The sequence below is a fragment of the Canis lupus genome, chromosome 35 (genome assembly GCF_048164855.1).
Source record: "Canis lupus baileyi chromosome 35, mCanLup2.hap1, whole genome shotgun sequence".
Classification (NCBI taxonomy): Eukaryota; Metazoa; Chordata; class Mammalia; order Carnivora; family Canidae; genus Canis; species Canis lupus.
Genome location: NC_132872.1, coordinates 1,942,612 through 1,960,863, shown reverse-complemented (window position 1 = coordinate 1,960,863; position 18,252 = coordinate 1,942,612). Strand labels below are relative to the sequence as shown.

Sequence of the window (18,252 nt, the reverse complement as noted above, 5' to 3'; positions counted from 1 at the left end):
TCTTGCCCTAAAGAGTGAACAGATTTTGCTGGGGAGGAATGGGCTGAGTGAAGCACCAATTGCTATAACAGAAAGCTGAAGGACAACCTGTTCCCAAGATGGGCTTACTTTTCTTGAGAGTGATCATAAACAAGGCAACGTCCTCCTTTCTTTTTTTTTTTTTAATATTTTATTTATTTATTCTTAAGAAACACAGAGAGGCAGAGACACAGGCAGACGGAGACAGAGGCTCCCTGCCGAGAACCCGGTGTAGGACTCCATCCAGGGACCCCAGGATTACACCCTGAGCCAAAGGCAGACACTCAACCACTGAGCCATCCAAGTGTCCCAGCCACGTCCTCTTTATCCCCTGATGATGCTCAAGAGGCACATACAAGGTAAGGGACAGACAACTGTTTTCTTAACAAAATGTTAACCCTGTCCTGACAAACAGATTAACATAAACCCCTTGGCCCAAAACCTGATTGGAGGCCAAGCCAAGAGCTAGTCGTGGCTTTCAACTGAGGAGAAACAGCCAGGGTGAAAGCCCATTCTGAATGTGAGGTGGTCCTGGGACGTGGGAGAAGGAAGGGGACGCAGGTATCCTCTGGAGTCCCACAGGGGCAGCCAACAGCCAGGTGGGGGGACTGGAGCCCTCCGTGGGGGGGCCCCAGCTCCTTCCTTGCCCCTTCCCCTTGCATCCCTGCTTTCCCCTCCTCTTCCCCGCCCTCCCTCCCCTGGTAATGGAGGGATTCCTGTGTTCTGGAGGCATCTGGAGCTTCTCCGCGACCTGGGGCAGGGCGGGGACAGCGCTGGGGCCCAGGGGGCTGTGGAGGGGAGACCGCGGCACCTGGGCACCGCCCCCTCACTTCCTGCCTTTGCCCGCTCTGTGGCTCCAGAGCCCTGGGCGCGCCAGCCCCTTCCCTTGCCAAGACCCATCTCCCCGTGTCTCCCCGTGTCTTCCCCGGCCGCTGCCCCAGCCGCTCCCCTCCAGCCCTCTGCTGACCCCAGGCACCACCCGGCACCATGGCCTGACCACCGCCCTGAGGTAGGAGATGCACCACGTGAGAAACCGCTGGCACCACAGCTCTCCACGCCCACCCCCCACCCCCCACCCCGTGTCTCCCCTCTACTGAGGAATCTCTTCCACCCCTCTTTGCTGGGCTATTTCAAGAATCAGTTCAGACACAAGGGACCCTTCCTTCATCTCTCAAAGACCCCCTCCTTGGAGGTTCGCTGTTCCTCGGAACTCTGCATCCTGCTGACCTCTAACATGGCCCTTACCATATGACATTTAAATTCTCTGTGGGTGTGTTTGTTCCCCTAGATCTGACCATGAGCTTTTCAAGGACAAGGCAGGGCCCAAGGCCAAGGACCATGTCTCAATCATCTTTGGATCCACAGTGGATACTCAGTGTTCAGCACTTACTGAATTGCACAGAAGAGTAAAGAAAAGAGCACTGGTGGATTACTCAGCTCCGGCTGCCCTAACAAAATACTACAGGCCGAGTGACTCAAACAACAGATCTTTATTTTCTGGATGCTGGAAGTCCCAACATGAAGGTACCAACAAAGCTAGTTTCTACTGCGGCTCCCACCCTTGGCTTGCAGGTGGCCACCTTCTGGCTGCTTCCTCATGTGGCCTTGTCTTCTGTGCTTGTGTGGAGAGAGAGTATCTCATCCTCTTCCCACAAGGATGCCTGTCCTGCTGGATTAGGGCCCTACCTTTATGACCTCGTTTAACCTTAATTAGGTTCTTAAAGGTTCTCTCTACAAATAGAGTCACATTGAGGGGTAGGGCCTCAACCTATGAGTTTTAAGGACACAAAACTCCATCCATAACAACTGGTTGAACTTGAATTTAGAAGATAAGAGCTCAGGTACTGACTTTCTCTGAACCCAGTTGAGTGCTTTTAGGCAGCAAATCCATTATGCTCTCCAAACCTCAACTTCTGTGACATGTGGCCAGTTTTATGGAGTCGTTGAGAGGCTGAAATGAGACCGTGGCTGGAGGACATTTTGTGAACTATAAATTCCTGCACCTGGTAATGATTTAATTATTCCTTCTACAACTATATCATCTTGCAGTTTACAATGTGACTTAAAACGTATGTATCCTTCAACAGATGTACAAGGAATTACTGTTACTGTTATTATTACTACAGGAATACCTAAAAGGAAAGTTTGTTTATAATCCATACTGCAGAAAGGATTCAAGGCAGCTTCTGAGTAAAACTCTCACACAGGAGAGGGCATTACCTATCACTTCTCACAGAGGCTGTAGAAAAGGCCCAGGAAGCTGTTGATCAAATGAATGACCACCAGGAGAATCTGGAGGAGGCTGATGCATAGAAGGGTGGAGAAGAAGGACACGTGCCAAATGACTGCTTTAGAAGGCTCCAGGCAGACAGAGTTCCAGAGTGAATGATCATACAAATAATTCCTATCCCAAAAAATAAGGAGACCGGGGTTTGAGGAATAAGTAAGAAAAGCCAAGTAAACAACCTCAATAAAAACCTGGGGCCTAAAAAAAAAAAACCTGGGGCCTTCCCCAGCCAGGGTCATAGGCCTAGACTCTTCAGGGTAGCTATTGTGGCTGCATCTGCAAAATTCTGAGCATCAGAGAAGGGGGTGCTAGAACGCGTGACCAAGAGGAGTTTGTAGTCCATCTGTGTGTCTTTCTGTCTGTCTTTCTGTATCTCTCTGAAAAGACTGAAAATCCAGGTCTCCATCCACTTACCTGTTATGCAAGTCTTGGAATGGGTAACCGTATTTCCAAGCTTGCGTTTGATTGAAGGGTGAGCCATCAAACATGCAAAATGGACCATCTTTCAGGGCTACACCGGAAGTGATAAAGCAAATCAAGGCTCCAAGAGAAGCCAGGCCACTGGACAGCAGAGCAGTGAGTATCTGTAGAGGGAGAGAAGCCATAAGGTGAGACAGGGTCATGACCAGGTGATGGAGTGATCTGGACAAGTCGAACTTCCCTGGCACTCAGGCTCTTCCCCATCATATCACATGGGGATAATGCTGCCCCTGGCACATCCTTTAAAGAATAACCAAGGCAGGGTGGCTGATGAGCGGTCAGTGGATAGAGCCGGGAGGGGTGGGAGAGAAAGCCCTGAGAAGGGGAAGCAGTGGAACCTGGACCTCAGTCTCCCTGGCCCAGTAGGCTCTCCAGGTTGGCATAAAAAACTTTTATATTCAGGGGCCGCCTGGGAGGCTCAGTCAGTTACCGACTCTTGATTTCAGCTCAGGTCACAATCTCGGGGTCTTGAGATAGAGCCCTGCATCAGGCTCTGGGCTAAGCATGGCATCTGCTTAATATTCTCCCTCTTGTTCTCCCTCTACCTACCCCCTCCCCACTCATGCATGTGCACTCTCTCTCTCTCTCTCTCAAATAAATAAATCTTAGGAAAAAACCTTTTACATAGCCTCTGGGTAGAAGGGTTGGATGGTCATCGCCTTCCCATTTCTGACTCTTAGAAGGGAAAGCTGTATTCTCAAAAGTTCCAAGCTCCTACCCCTAGTTCCTCTCTTTCTCAAATCAAGCATGAAAGGAAACAAGGGAGGTAGGAGGGAAGGGGTTAGAAAAGAAGGGAAGGAGGGAGACAGACAGAAATTACAGTCAGCTCTGAAGTGACTCCAGTTGTGTCATTGTACTTCTAGTCTGTGCACCACTCACTTCCCTCCCAAAACAAAACGAGTGCATTTCCTTGGCAGGATTCTAGCTTGCTTTTAAATTGGCTTCTTTCTGAGAATACTAGGTCATTTTATCCCTTCCAAAGACTACATATTTTAAGAATTTAAATAAAACATATATATATATACACACATATATATGTTTATTTAAAGCTATATGTGTGTGTGTATATATATATGTGTGTGTGTGTGTGTATATATAGCTTTTATACAGAATCGTGGAGTCTTCTTCCCACGATGTCAGGCTGGTTTGGAGGTTGGGAGGAGCCAGGGAAATGCTCAAAATGTGATCCTGGCCCTGACAGCATCACATCACCTGAAAACCTGTTAGAAATGCACACTTTCTGGTTCACACCAACCTCTGAATCAGAAAAATCTAGGGGTGGAGCACCAGGGGGGTTCAGTAGGTTAAGCGTCCGATTCTCGATTTCAGCTCAGGTCATGATCTCAGGGTTGTGAGTTCAAGCCCTACATGAGGCTCAGTGCTGGGCCTGGAGCCTGCTTCAGATTCTTTCTCTTCCTCTAGCTCTCTGCTCCAGCCCCCTCCCTCTAAAAAAAATAGTCAACTCTCATCTCTCCTACCTTCTCCTTTCCTCAGAGAATATATCCTAAGAGAGAGAGAGAGAGAGACTGTCTGGGGTGGGGCCCAGCAATCCGTTTTAACAAACCCTGCAGGGATTCTGATACACAAGTGTGAGAACCACTCACTCGCCCAGGGAAAACCTGACCAGACTGAGAACAGATAGTGAATGAAATGTGTGGGTGTTTATATTTAATTCTTCAACATGTAATTCTGAATCAGTGGGGTTTCCAATATGTGGGCTGCAGATATCAAAGTAGGCTACAGCCTACTGTAGCCTGTAAGGAGTTACTGTAAGGAGTCCACAAATTCGTGTGTCTGAGACTGAATAAGCAATATATATGTACTGAGATTTTTCAGATATGTATAAATGCCACTGTAATTTACTCTGGGCCTCAGTTTCATTTTCGGTAAAATGGAGGAGTTAGACTAGAATAAAGTCATTAGATGATTTCTGGAAAACCTTTCAACTCTAAGAAAAAATAGCCAGGAAGTTTTCTTTTTTTTCTTTTTATTAAGTAGGCTCCAGGGCAGCCCGGGTGGCTCAGTGGTTTAGCACCGCCTTCAGCCCAGGGCCTGATCCTGGAGACCTGGGATCGAGTCCCACGTCGGGCTCCCTGCATGGAGCCTGCTTCTCCCTCTGCCTGTGTCTCTGCCCCCCCCCCCCTCTCTCTCTCTTTCTCTCTGTGTGTGTGTGTGTGTATCTCTCATAAATAAATAAATAAAACCTTTAAAAAAAAAAAGTAGGCTTCACACCCAGTGTGGGACTTGAACTCACAACCCAGAGATTGAGTGCATTTCCAGCCAGGCACCCCAGGAAATTTTCTATCAATGGCACATGACTGCAGTCACTTAACTCATGTCCATATTATTCAATAGGCTAAAAATAATGGTAACAATTCCTCACATGTTTATAGACATTTCTGGCTCATTAAGCACTTATTCCCTTAATTTGATCCTGTTCACTCCCATTTTATAGATGAGGACTTGACGCTCAGAAGGATTAAGGAACTTGCCCAGCAGCTTAGAGTTATTAAGGGGGTACAGTCAGGACCTGACTTCAAGCCCCAAGATTGAAATTGCCTCTTTACCACTCTACTTGTAGAGTAATAGAATGGGGGTATATTCTGGGTATTAGGAGAGTAGAATCTGCTGCTTACACTTCGGCAGGGCCAACTCTTACTGAAGCAGCCATATCTCCAGCCCATCAAGGAGATGAGGGTAGCTGCAGTGAGTACCTGGGAGAGGAGAGAAGAATGATAAGAAGACATTGGGTAACTGACATTTCTAGCTGCACCTGTGGCTGTTGAAATAGATTGGTTGGGCACCTCACATGGATTTGATTATCCTGTATCTTCCCCAGAGGGTTTGGCTTTGACTATCAGGACCAAATTGGATGACTAGCCTGATCTGACTCTGGATTGCAACATTTACACCCAGCCTTTTAGTCCCAAGCCAAAGTTCACCAACAAGACTTGACAAGTCTTCCTAGGGTCTCCCATTCCTTGGAATTGCCATAGACCCAAGACTAGTTTGCTAGATCATGCATCCTTTTCTTTCTTTTCTTTTTTTTTTTTTTTTTGTTAAGATTTTATTTTTAAGTAATCTCTTACCCAATGGGGGGCTCAAACTTATAACCCTGAGATCAAGAGTCACATGCTCTACCAATTGAGCCAGGCAGGCACCCCAAGATCAAGCATTCTTGCAAGGAACCCAAACACTACCTCCCTGACATCTCCCTGCTCCACCTGAGGGGTGTTTGGGGAGTTCACACCCAGGGAACTCCAAACACTTACCATGAGGCCTCCTCCCCAGAGCCCAGAGCCCAGCATGGCATGCTTGCCAATGAGGCCCCTCAACAGGTAGGTCACATCCCAGTTAGGAAAGAGAAGCACCATGTTGGTTCCAGCAGCACACAGGGCAGTAGTCCCAAGGCTCAGCCCCAGGATGCAAGAGCAGGTCCGTGAGCATGCCATCACATCAGGAGACGACAGCATCCTGGAACCAATGGATGGAGGGTCATGGTAGCTCTGCTGCTGGGAGCATCAGGAAAGGGAACACCCACAGCAAGTGTGGGATGGGGGAAACAGACTACAGATACTGTCACCTCCTGGGGTTAGATCCAGAAGAGCCAAAGAACTTTCTTAAAATCTCTGCTTTTAAGAAAAAAAAAATCTCTGCTTTTTATAAATAGTCCCCAAAGGATAGGATTTAAATTCTCCATTTTCTGCCAACCCCCACTCATCCCATCATATTTTGCTTATACCTTTATACAGCCAGTGATTATCTGTATTTGGGGCAGGAAAAAATGTTTAAAGGTGTTTAACTGTCTTTAAAAGATGTCATTTTAAAGATGTCCACTGCCAGCACTTCCATTCAATAGTACAAGAAGTGCTATCTAGTACAATAAAATAAAAAGAAGCAAAAGAAATATAGATAAGAAAGAAAGAAAGAAGGTAACATGATTATCTATGTAGAGAATCCAAAGGAATCTATCAAAAAGTTACTAGAACTAGTGAGTATAGCAAGTAACACAATAAAAATAAATATACAAAGATTCTCTTATATTTCTATATACAAGTAATAATAAATTATAAAAACTTTTAAAAACAATATTTAAATAGCATAAGAATAGGGATGTCTGGGTGGCTCAGTAGTTGAGCATCTGTCTTTGGCTCAGGTTGTCATCCCGAGTTCCTGGGATCAAGTCCTGCATCAGATTCTCTGCATGGAGCCTGCTTCTCTCTCTGCCTATGTCCCTGCCTCTCTCTCTGTGTCTCTCATGCATAAATAAATAAAATCTTTAAAAAAATAAGTAACATAAGAATAGAAAATATTTATGGATAAATTTAACAAAATATGTGCAAGACTTGTACATTAAAAATAACAAAATATCGCTGAGAAAAATTAAAGACCTAAATAAATGGAGACATATATACCACATTCACAGATCAAAAGACTATCATTAACATGTCAATTCTCTCTAAATTGATGTGTGGATTCAATACAGTCTCAGTCAAAATCCTAGCAGCATTTTGTTGTAGATAACAAATTGAATCTAAATTGATGTGGAAATGCAAAGGTCCTAGATTAGCCAAAATACTTTTGAAAAAGAGCAGAGTTGGAAGACTTACACCATGTGATTTTAAGACATTTATAAAGTTACAAAAAGTAAAGTACTGGTATATAAAGACATACAGACCACTAGAACAGACTAGAGAATTCAGAAATAGACATACACACATGAGCAAATGATTTTTGAAAAAGATACTGTTTCAGTGGGAAAAGGACAGTCTCCAACAGCACTAGAACAAACTATATGCAAAACAAAAAATATATACCATGATTATTAGCCACAGACCCTGAGTAATGATTATTACTCAGACCCACAACCCTGAGATCAAGAGTCACATGCTCCACATACTGAGCCATCCAGGTGCCCTGGGATCTTAAGTTAGGAAAAGATTTATTAGATAAAAGACAAAAAGTACAATCCTTAAAAGTGATAAATTTACTTCAAAATTGGGATCCCTGGGTGGCGCAGCGGTTTGGCGCCTGCCTTTGGCCCAGGGCGTGATCCTGGAGACCCGGGATCGAATCCCATGTCGGGCTCCCGGTGCATGGAGCCTGCTTCTCCCTCTGCCTATGTCTCTGCCTCTCTCTCTCTCTCTCTCTGTGACTATCATAAATAAAAAAAAAAAAAAAAAAAAAAAGATTTAAAAATTTACTTCAAAATTAATTTGCTCTTCACAAAACACTTTGGGGGCACCTGTGTGGCTCAGTTGGTTAAGCATCCAACTCTTGATTTTAGCTCAGGTCATGATCTCAGAGTCGTGGAGTCAAGTCCCACATACAGCTCCAAGCTGGGCATGGAGCCTGCTTAAGATTCTCTCTCTTAAAAAAAAAAAAAAAAAAGAAAGAAAGAAAGAAAAAGAAAAGAAAATGAAGGAAACCCACAGACCAAGACAATACAATGTGTATTTTGCAAATATGTAGGTGAATGTGAATACATGCACATCTGATAACAGACTTGTAACTATACTATATGAAGAACTCTTAAAACTATACAATAAGACAAGCAACTTGATTTTAAAAATGGGAAAAAGAGGGCAGCCCAGGTGGCTCAGCGGTTTAGCGCGCCTTCACCCCGGGGCGTAATCCTAGAGACCCAGGATCGAGTCCCACGTCGGGCTCCCTGCATGGAGCCTGCTTCTCCCTCTGCCTGTGTCTCTGTCTCTCTCTCTCTCTGTGTGTCTCAAATGAATAAATAAAGTCTCTTAAAAAATAAAAGGGAAAACTTGATTAACTTAGCATTATCTGTTTATCTTAGGGTGAAGAGCCTGGTGCCAGGCACAGCCGAGAGCAGGGTGGCTGGTGGTCTGTTCCACGGCCTCCTCCGCACCCCCCATCCCCATCTTTCCCTCCCCTAGTCCCAGAGTCCGCGCTTGCCTCCTGGGACTCCTCCCAGCAGAGAGCTTCGGCTGCAGTTGCTAACGTTTCCGTGTGAAGAGTCGCCTTCACTCTGTGCCCTCCCCGCAGTGTTTGCTCCCTAAGCCCCGTCTCTCATGAGAACTCGCCCCCCAAAGGCAAGGCCTCCAGGACAGGGGCCTGCGTTGGGGGGTGCGGGAAGGATATGAAGCAACAGTGACCCTTAGCCCAGGGACGGAGGAGGCTGGAGGGAAGGGTAGGGACCAGGGACGAGGAGGGAAGCTGGTCTCCCCCTAGCCGCCCCCTCCCAGATGGCGCACTCCTGGAGGCCCCTTTTCCTGAAATCCTGGCTGCTGGGTCCTCGTCCTCCAGCCCCCAGGGTGATGAACGGGCCCTGCTGTCAGGAGCCCAGCGCCTGGAGGAAGCCAGCCCTCGCCACAGTGTGCCCGGCAACCTCTGGGGTGTAAGCACACGGCTGGGCCCCCTCCCACTGTCTCATGAGGGCAAAGCTCCCGTATGTCCCTGTGCTGGAGCAATGGACGGTGTTGGCAAGTCAGTGAGTCTAAGCCACACGCCCTCCCGGATGACTGATACTGTGTCAGGGGCCCGGGTAAGGACCGGAGCGCGGCTGGACGGCAGCGGGGCCTGGAGACGGCGGCGCCAGGAGCGCCTCACCCCACCTGCGGGGAAGGCCCGTGGGCAGGGACATCAGAGCAGCCCCCCCCCCCCCGCCCACGGTCTCTCCTATGGAAAATTCTATGAGGGGAGAATTTTGTAGGGGAGGCTTGAGAGCATAAACGTGTGAGGGCCAAGCAGGGAGCTGGGCGGGCCTGGGGGAGGGAATCCCAGACTCCCGCCGAGCGTTGCCCTGGGAAGGCTTGGCCGCTGCGCCAACTGAGCCAACTGAGTCACGTCAGTCTGAACTTCACTTCCCCTCCCTGACCTTGTCCCACAGGAAATCACTCAGGACGCAGGACGCAGGACCATCCTCAGAAACACTCCCACGAATGTGAGCCTGGAGACGAGCAAACTGTGCGGCTAATTTGATCTCCAAGAGAAAGTGGGATCATGAGGCGAAGCCTTAAAACCGGGCCCTGTTCCCCCCCGAGGTCCGGGCCGGCGGGGCCCCGCAGAAGTGACCGGCGAGGCCGCGGGGACGCGCTGCAGATTGTCTGCGGGCCCACTCCTTGCGGCCGCGTAGCCCGCTTGGCTCGCATCCCTCCGTCTGCCACCCGGGAACCAGGGAAGTGTGGGCACGGCCTCCCGCAGGCCCGGGGCCAGGCGGGCTCAGGTAACACGCCCCGGCCCTTTCCTGAGGGGCTACGCCTAAGGGCCCACAAGCCCTGGGCCAGTGCGGAGCAGAGGTGTCCAGGGAAGGTGACGGAGGCCACAGCGTCACCTCATGTCGCCCCGCAGAGGCGAGGCCCGCCTCCTGGAAGGCTGAGGGCCAAGCCGAGACTTCCCCCACAGCGAGGCATCCCACAGACGCAGCCGAGGAGGGACAGGCGTCTGGCGGGGGCAGAAGGCCCAGGTTGACAGGCTGGGCCAAGTGAGGTGGCGCGAGCCGCCTGGTTGGCGCCGCGTCGGGCCTCACCTCCGCTTACCTGCGACCCAGGGCAGGAGCGCGACGGGACAGAGAGCGGCTGAGGAGCGCTGGCCTTCCGGGGAGGCCCGGACCCGGCGGCCCTGGTGGGAGCCCGAGGGCAGGGCAGCCCTTATGTGAGCGGCTGTGCGGCCCCCGGCAGGAGCTGGCCTCCCTCGGAGAGCCCTCCCCGGATGACCCACGTCTTCATGTGACCCTGGAAGGAACCAGGAGGCAAGGCCTCGTGAGCCGACGTCTCGGTGAGTCAGACGAGCACCCACGAGAAGTACCTCACCCTCCCTTCTTCCCCAGAGCAGCGACCCTTTCCCCAGCTGGCGGCCCTCAGCTGCCCCACCGCTGCCCAGCTGGGGCTCTGCGGAAAACCAGCTTCGCCAAGCACAGCAGCCATCTTGTCCCTGTCGCCTCCCTGCATGTGCGCCACTTCCCCGCTGGCGTCACCTTGTGCCAGTCACGCCGCAGCGCTGAGCGCGGAGTGCTGCTGGGTTTGGGAGGCCTCTGAGCCCCTTGACAAGCCTTCATTCAAGATCCAGCTCAACGTCCACAGGAGGTCTTCCCTGGTTTCTTCACTCCGAGTTAGGCACTTCATTGTTGCTAATATTAATATCAATATTATATTTAATATCGCTAATATTTTATTGATATTTATTCATGAGAGACAGAATGAGAGAGAGACACAGAGAGAGAGAGAGGCAGAGACACAGGCAGAGGGAGAAGCAGGCTCCATGCAGGGAGCCCGACGCGGGACTCGATCCCGGGACCCCGGGGTCACGCCCTGGGTGGAAGGCAGCCGCTCAACCACGGAGCCCCGCAGGCGCCCTGAGAAGGGATGGTTACAACTGGCTATTACATCCTTGTGGACTACAGACGGCTGCTGTCTCTGTGTGCAGATGTGTATGTGCGTGAAGCAAAAGCTGGTAAACAACTATTGAAAAGCTCATTAAGTAGAATCCAGTTTTCATTTTCACTGCAAAAGAGAATCATCTAGAGCCTACGTGAATTCCTGGGTCTTTGCAGAGAACCAAATTTGGATAAGAGATACTAGGTTGAGCACTCACAAAGCTTTGTAATAAGAAGAGACACTCATTCACCTTATAAAATACATTTACAAACTCTTTCATTAGATCCTTACAGCAGACTTTCCAGCAAGTGACATAAACGTTCGGTCAGCCTTGAGACGCAGACAGGGATGGTGGTGCAGAGGACCTTGCCCTGCTCGGAGTACCAGGGAAGGAGGCCGCGGAAACTCATCCTCCAGGACGCGCCGCACGGCCCCACCCAGTGATGCCGGGGGTGTTTTCTTCTCCCCAACCCACATCCCAACTATCTTAAAGTCTTCTTTTGGAGGCAGTACCGGGGTGCTTTGGCACCGGAGGGGCCTGGGTCCCCGTGCCTGCTACGGGTACCTATCAGCTATGTGCACTTGGGTAGTTCGCGGAGCCCCAGAAATAACCTGGGCCTGTTTTTCATATAAAATGATGCCTACCTTGTAAGTTTATTTTGAAAATTAGGATGTGAGAGGCCTAGAATAGGTTAGTCCTCTCCTGCTCTTCTTGGATCTCAGCTTAGCAGAAGGATTTTACACGGGACCCCCGTGAGAGCATCTCGTACTTAGACGATTAGAATGCTCTGATGGCTGAGATCTCGGAGGGTACCTCCGTTCCCAACGCAGTGGCGTGTCTGACGGCAGACCCTCGCTCACGGGTACCAGGAAAGTGGTGTTCGTGGAACAAGGGGAATTAAGCAGTAGAATTAGGCTTTAACCCCTTGAAGAACCAAACTTCTTTGGGGCTGTGCTAGCAGCTGTAGGCCTTTCTTCCTTAGGGTAAACGTGAGACAGTTAATTCAACGGTTCGCCTTACAAACAAGACACTTCTTTAAGAAACTATATACTTGCGATAAAGAGTTTTACTAGGCCAGGCCAGTTGTAGGTCAAGTTCTTCACTCTCCTTGCAGTAAACCTCTACGGTAACAGAGGCCTGATGAGTGCCACGAAAGAACTAAAGCATTACCTTTTTATAGATGTGCTAATAATCATAGAATTTGGCTCCCCTGGGGGCGCCGGGGTGGCTCAGTTGGTTAGGTGTGGGACTCTTATGAATCTCAGCTCAGGTCTTGATCTCAGGGTCCTGAGTTCAAGTCCCGTGTTGGGCTCCACGCTGGGGGTGGAGCCTATTTAAAAAAAAAAAAAAAACAGACCAAAAAAAAAAAACGTGGCTCCACTGGAGACACAGCTACTAGTTATCACTTTGGTGGTGATATCTCTAGGGAGAGGCAAATAGGCGTCTAGGAAGGGCACAAATTAAGAACGGAGCCTGGGTGGGAAAGCAATTTGCCTGGTGCCATAAACCGAGACTGAAAGGTTTAGGAGAAGAGGATAGACAGATGTTCCATTCTGAGGGATACTGTTGGGTCTGGCGGTGGGATTCAATCCAGGAATAGAGGAAGTTGAAGGGAAGGGGAAAAGATGAGCATCAGGCCAGTGTTCCCCAAATAAGAGTGACGGGCAATCAGCTTCCTGTGGGTGGGCCCCCACCTCAGCTGACAGCTGACAAAACAAGAGAGCACATTCCCTTAATTGGAGGGAGGAAAAAAGGGAAGGTCAGAGGCGTTCCAAGCATTGCCATTTATACTCGTCCGCTGAAGGGGAAGTATTGGTTTTCTTTTTTATTAGTATAAAAATATCACAGGCTTCAAGCCACTCCCACCAGGCTTCTGTCTCCAACAGCACACGGAGATTGTCCTTGGTCTTCAATGACTTTTTGCATCTAACAGACACTTCACTATCCTTTTTACTAGGCTCCAAGACAGAATTAGCCATAGCGGGCCACTAGGTCCTTTTTGAAATTCTTGCTCTTGGCTCCCTTGACACCCTGCTCTGGTGTTTCTCCTCCCTCACGGACTGTCCCTCCTCAACTGGACCTCTTTCTGTTGGTGATCTCCAGACCTAGGTCCTGGATCCCCTTCTTTGACTTTCTCCTTGGATGAGCACATCCAGGATGATTTCTTCCCCACCAAACCTGCCTGTTCACAGCTTCCTGCCTCAGTAACCACACCGCTCCCTGCCCCCTGCTGGAAAAGAGTCGTTCTTGATTTTTGCGTCCCTTCATCCCTCGCGTTTCACGCAGCAGTACGTCTTTCATAACGCAGCTCTGATCTATACACGGCTTCCCGGGTGCGCGGCCTCCTCCGGTGCAGGTGACCTCTGTTTTACGGTTTGATCGTTGCAACATCTCTACTCTGGCTCTCCAGTCCACTGTCCACATGACGGCTTCTCATTGCAGCTGGACCGCGACCGGAGCTCCTTAGCAGGGTCTCATCAGGCTTCGTGTGATCTGGCTCTTACTCTGTGCCACTCCCTTTGCTCACTACACACCAGACCTACTTGCCTTCCCTAAACATCTCCAAGACATCAAACACTTTCCTCCTCCCCAGCTCTTTGCAGTTGTTCGGCTTGGCAGCGTTCCTCCTCATCTTAGCACGGCCACTTTTTTTTGCATCCTTCAGGTCTCAGCCTAAATGTTAACTTCCCAACATCTTATTTAAAGCAGAATTCTCAGGGCGCCTGGATGGCGCCGTCGCTTAAGTGTCCAATGCTTGGTTTCAGCTCAGGTCGTGATCTCAGGATCATGGGATCAAGCTCCATGTCAGACTCTTTCTCTGTCCCTCTGCTCCTCCACCTGCCACCCTCTCTCTCTCTCTCTCAACCAAATAAATCTTTAAAAAATAATAAAGAATTCTCTATCTGCTCAATTTTTTTCACTGTATTTGAATCACATCTATTTTCTCAACGGTTGTCTGTATGAACTGAAAATAAGTTCCTTGAGGACAGGGCTATGTAGGCTTTGCTCATCACCATGTTTGTATTAGTTGGCACATTAGTGAGGCTACTTATTCTGTGGCTTGAGGAATGGGAAAGATACTTCAGCCCAATGTAGTATTTATGCCCAAACCTTGGTCCATCGATGCGGCCAGGGAGACACAGTCTTGGAAGAAGATGGCAAGTCCCATCAGGATATGTTGCTGAAGCATAGGGATGAGGACACTTCCACAAGAGGAAAAGAACAGCCCAAACTGGTTCCTGGGGTTACTGTGGGCTAGGCAGTGGTCTCAATTTCTATAACACAATAAAATCCTATCTCCTGGTTTTTCTCCCATTAATTTAGTAATTCCTTTTTTCCTTCACTTGTTTTGAATCCTTAGTCATTATTCCTGGTCTGAAAGATTACATGCTGGAATTGTCCGAATGTGAGTTACAGAATCCTACTTTCCTAAAAAGCTTACCCAACGATTTCCTGACAATATGCCCAACATTCATGGAGCATTACCATCAATGTTCAACATACTACTAGTAGCAGAGAAGCGAGCAAACGTCATCCTTGATGATGCGACTATGAATTAACTTATGTCAATAAATACTTGTGTCCTAAACATTAGGAGGGTAAGCTTTTGAAGCCTGAATTATATTAATTAAAATAATATTAAGGGAGTCTTATCTCACAAAAACAATTCCAAAAAAACTAATACTGAAAAGTTTTTGATTTTATTTCCAAGATCAAATATTACAACAGGACATTTACATGTATTTATAAAAAAATGCAGCAGTTGAATTTATAGATCAGAGGTTTCCTTGAGTTTGGTCCCTCTCTCAGCACAGTGAGCTGATGTCTTCAAAAGATTTATCCCACTCCCCTCCCTCCCCCACCCCGAGTGCCCCTCCCCACCCCCCCTTCAAGTTGCAGTACCAATATAAAGCAACTGGGTACAACACAGCAAATATATTCACAATTTGGTACAGCCAAAACCAGAGGATCACCAACTGAAAAACCCTCCTTTTAGAAATTATTTACCTGTAGAGTATGTGTATCTATAGATATACCACACCCAGTTATCTAAGATCTCCCTGGTTTTAGAGCAAGTGGAAGTTCCATTGAGTCTTAGCCAGCAGTACAGCTCTGCTTTATCTAATGGCATGTTTTTCTCTTCCTCCAAGTATACATTTTCCACTGCCTCCGGTCCTCACATTTAAGGCTTTCCCTAGCACCTTAATTTTCACCAACTAGATGTACAGGAGGGTCTCTAGTGTGTTGTGAACAAAAAAAATTTAGTGGATGATCCTTGCTCACTGGTCCCAAACCCTTCTTCCCACTTTGCAGAAGAGCTGCAGAAACAAATATCTCCTAGCACCATGGGATTAAAAGCCCAGAAAACTGAGAACTGTATGTGCATTTTAGGGAGCACTTGCCAGAAACACTACAGTAGGAGCGCTGTCTCTGTCCATTATCTTCTTGGATTCAGTAACAAAGTTACACTACAAATTAAATTTAGAGCCTGTCCTGCATTAAAAATGCAAATCTCACTAAGACTGCCACTTAGTCCAGAATAAGGATTCCCAGGGAATCTCTAAATACTGTTAGGAACTGCTTGAGAAACACTTTAAAGCAAATACCCCAAGCTGACGTCACTCGAGTCCCCACCCCACCCCCTTCCCTATTCCCCAAACAAATTTCATTCCTTGATTAACCTCTCTGAGTAAGATGGAAAGTGAAGTTTGGAAAATGACATGAAAAACGTTTAAAAAACACAACTAGTGAGGACATGCCGGAATTGGGACATCCCAGATGATTCAAAACGCATTATTTAAACTGAACTCATACAAAGCATGCACAGAGCCTACAAACACTCCTGAGAGTATCCATGGAACAATCAGAATCTACTCAAACAAGGACTTTAATTAAAGGGTTAAAAAAAGAGAGAAACACCAGATGCTTAGAAGTTGTTAACAATCAAAAGGAAAACTGTTCTAAAAAAGATTTTTAAAGGAGTGAAAAAACTGTATCTAACAGATTCATGCCAAAGCATGGATGAAAGCCCCTCAGAAGTCTAAGTATCAAAAAAAAAAAAAAAAAAAAAAAAAAAAAAAAAAAAAAAAAGAAGTCTAAGTATCATGTTAGCATCAACTGGATCAACTGGTACTCATTTCTCTATATCTAAGACTAGAGGATTATATCATAGCTTTACTGTTTCCCACCAAGAGTTTTAAATAGCCTTTCCAAAACTGAAGGGACAAACATAAGAAAGTAACAAGGCCCAAGTCCCCAAATGGGTAAGATAAACAGCCCCTGGTACAAGCCTGCTACACTCAGTAACTAAAAAGTGGGGGTTACATACTACTTTCATTCTAATTAATTAGCAAGTAAAAGGGGACTTTCTGGTGGCAATGGTAACTTCACTGAGGTTTAGCTGAGAGGGAAATAAATCATCAAAAAGTTAAGAACATATGATTAGGGAAAAAAACTTATTTATATTTCGAATCACACCATTTAATTAATTGATATTTTTCCATTATTAAGAACACAGAAATCTGAGAAAAACATACTATCAAACCATTTTGTTGAAAACATTAAGATACTCAACTGAGCATCAGCATTCCAATGTCATTAATTTGAAATAACATGTACTCTTCTAGAGCCAGCAAGCTTGACAAAAGAAGAAAAAAAAAAAACAGAAGGGCAGGGAATAGCTCCAGATCAAGACTCTCTCCCTTCTTAATTAAGATGCTCATACTGAGTCTATGAAAGAAGCAAATAAAAAAGATTTTAAGAAAAGGAGAATAATTCCAGGTCAGAATGTATCCAATGATTTGAAATGCTCCCATTTTATTTACACCTTATAAATCAATGATTCATGGTAGCCCAGTTAGATAAATAACTCGTTTTGATACATATAAAATTTCCTTATGTTCAGTCCAGTGTAGCTGGACTATTCTTCCTATTTGAAAACTTAAGTGACCCTGTAAGGGATATAAAATCTCAGGGCATTTTGATTTCTGTACAGGAAATAAGCAACAACAAAAGTTTGTTGCCACAGAATTAAGTACAACAAAGCAACTTCCCATATTTAGAGATTAATGTGGGATTGTTCTTGGGCAAAATACTATTACTGATATTTGTATCTCTAATCCTACAAGTAAATCTGGCCATCTCTTGAAAATACTTTTCAGAAATGCTAACTCATTTTATTGAAGTAGTTCATATTGGATTGCTCAACTCTAGTAGGAGATCGTATGGCAAAGAATGGCATGAACCAAAAATTATCGTGTTTGTGACAATGACTGAGATTCTAAGCAGTACAACAGCATTCCGTAGGCCAAAGAAGGGGAAGGTGTCTCCTGGTGTTAGCCATTCTGTATTTGGAACAAGAGAATTTTTAGGTAGACAGAGAAAATGAGCTATAAAAACATTTGCTTCAAATTGTTCCCTTATGCATTAAATTATGAAAATAATTTAAAATGTTACATACTCAAACATAGAAATGGAATTTTAAAAACACAGCTAATTTCATTAAAAATCATACCTAGTTTTCAGTGAAAGAATGTCTAAAAAGACGAGAATAGAAAATGGCAAAGTAAAAGAGAAAGTAAGATGAAAAGATTTTCTCATTAACGGTCTCATCATCACATCCAATAATTTAATTACAAGTTCACTTCATGGGAAAACAATCAAGGTCATCATAATCTCTATAAAAAAAATATTCCTGATTCTAAGCCATCCAGCAGTGTTGACACATAGGTGAGTCAAAGACCAAAATCACTGTCACCGAAATACTAAATTTCTATAGAACAGGAGAAATCAAGATAGTGCCTTGGTATTCGGTTGGTTATTCTCTGCACAGAAGAACATTTTTGCCACTAAACCGTGTACAATGCAATACTAAGTTTCAAGGCAAGTTGATATGCTACGCAAGGCAAATCAATGAAGTTGAATATTCATAGGACACAGCTGTCTTTAAGTAGGCTTTTCATCAAGGCTTGTAATATTGGAAAACTGCCACATTCATCAGCAGGGTTGGTTCTCCCGACTCTCATTTAGTTTTACACAAGTCATCACTTATTCATCAACCTGCATCCTATGATTTACTATTGAGTAGCTAAGTGAAAGAGAGCCAAAGAAAGACAATATGA

General features: G+C 46.4%; 1 protein-coding gene and 1 long non-coding RNA gene across 3 annotated transcripts in view; one reads left to right on the top strand and one right to left on the bottom strand.

Annotated features, from left to right (window-relative positions):
* LOC140625236 (uncharacterized) overlaps positions 1-14,441 on the top strand; it is a 36,013-nt gene extending 21,572 nt beyond the window's left edge. Inside the window, exons 2-4 of one of the 2 annotated variants that reach the window (XR_012024600.1) lie at positions 189-377; positions 1,307-2,881; positions 9,645-14,441. This is a non-coding gene — a long non-coding RNA (uncharacterized lncRNA). Of the gene's footprint in view, positions 1-188; positions 378-1,306; positions 8,552-9,644 lie in introns of those variants that run through there. The other variant, XR_012024599.1, reaches the window with a different exon arrangement.
* TM4SF19 (transmembrane 4 L six family member 19) lies at positions 1,490-10,479 on the bottom strand. The gene is made up of 5 exons (XM_072812565.1): positions 10,294-10,479; positions 6,058-6,259; positions 5,422-5,499; positions 2,720-2,889; positions 1,490-2,422 (listed from the first exon to the last, which is right to left on the bottom strand). The coding sequence occupies exons 2-5, from the start codon at positions 6,256-6,258 to the stop codon at positions 2,242-2,244; spliced, it is 630 nt and encodes a 209-aa protein (XP_072668666.1). The 5' UTR covers position 6,259; positions 10,294-10,479; the 3' UTR covers positions 1,490-2,241.
* Positions 14,442-18,252: the final 3,811 nt, after the last annotated feature.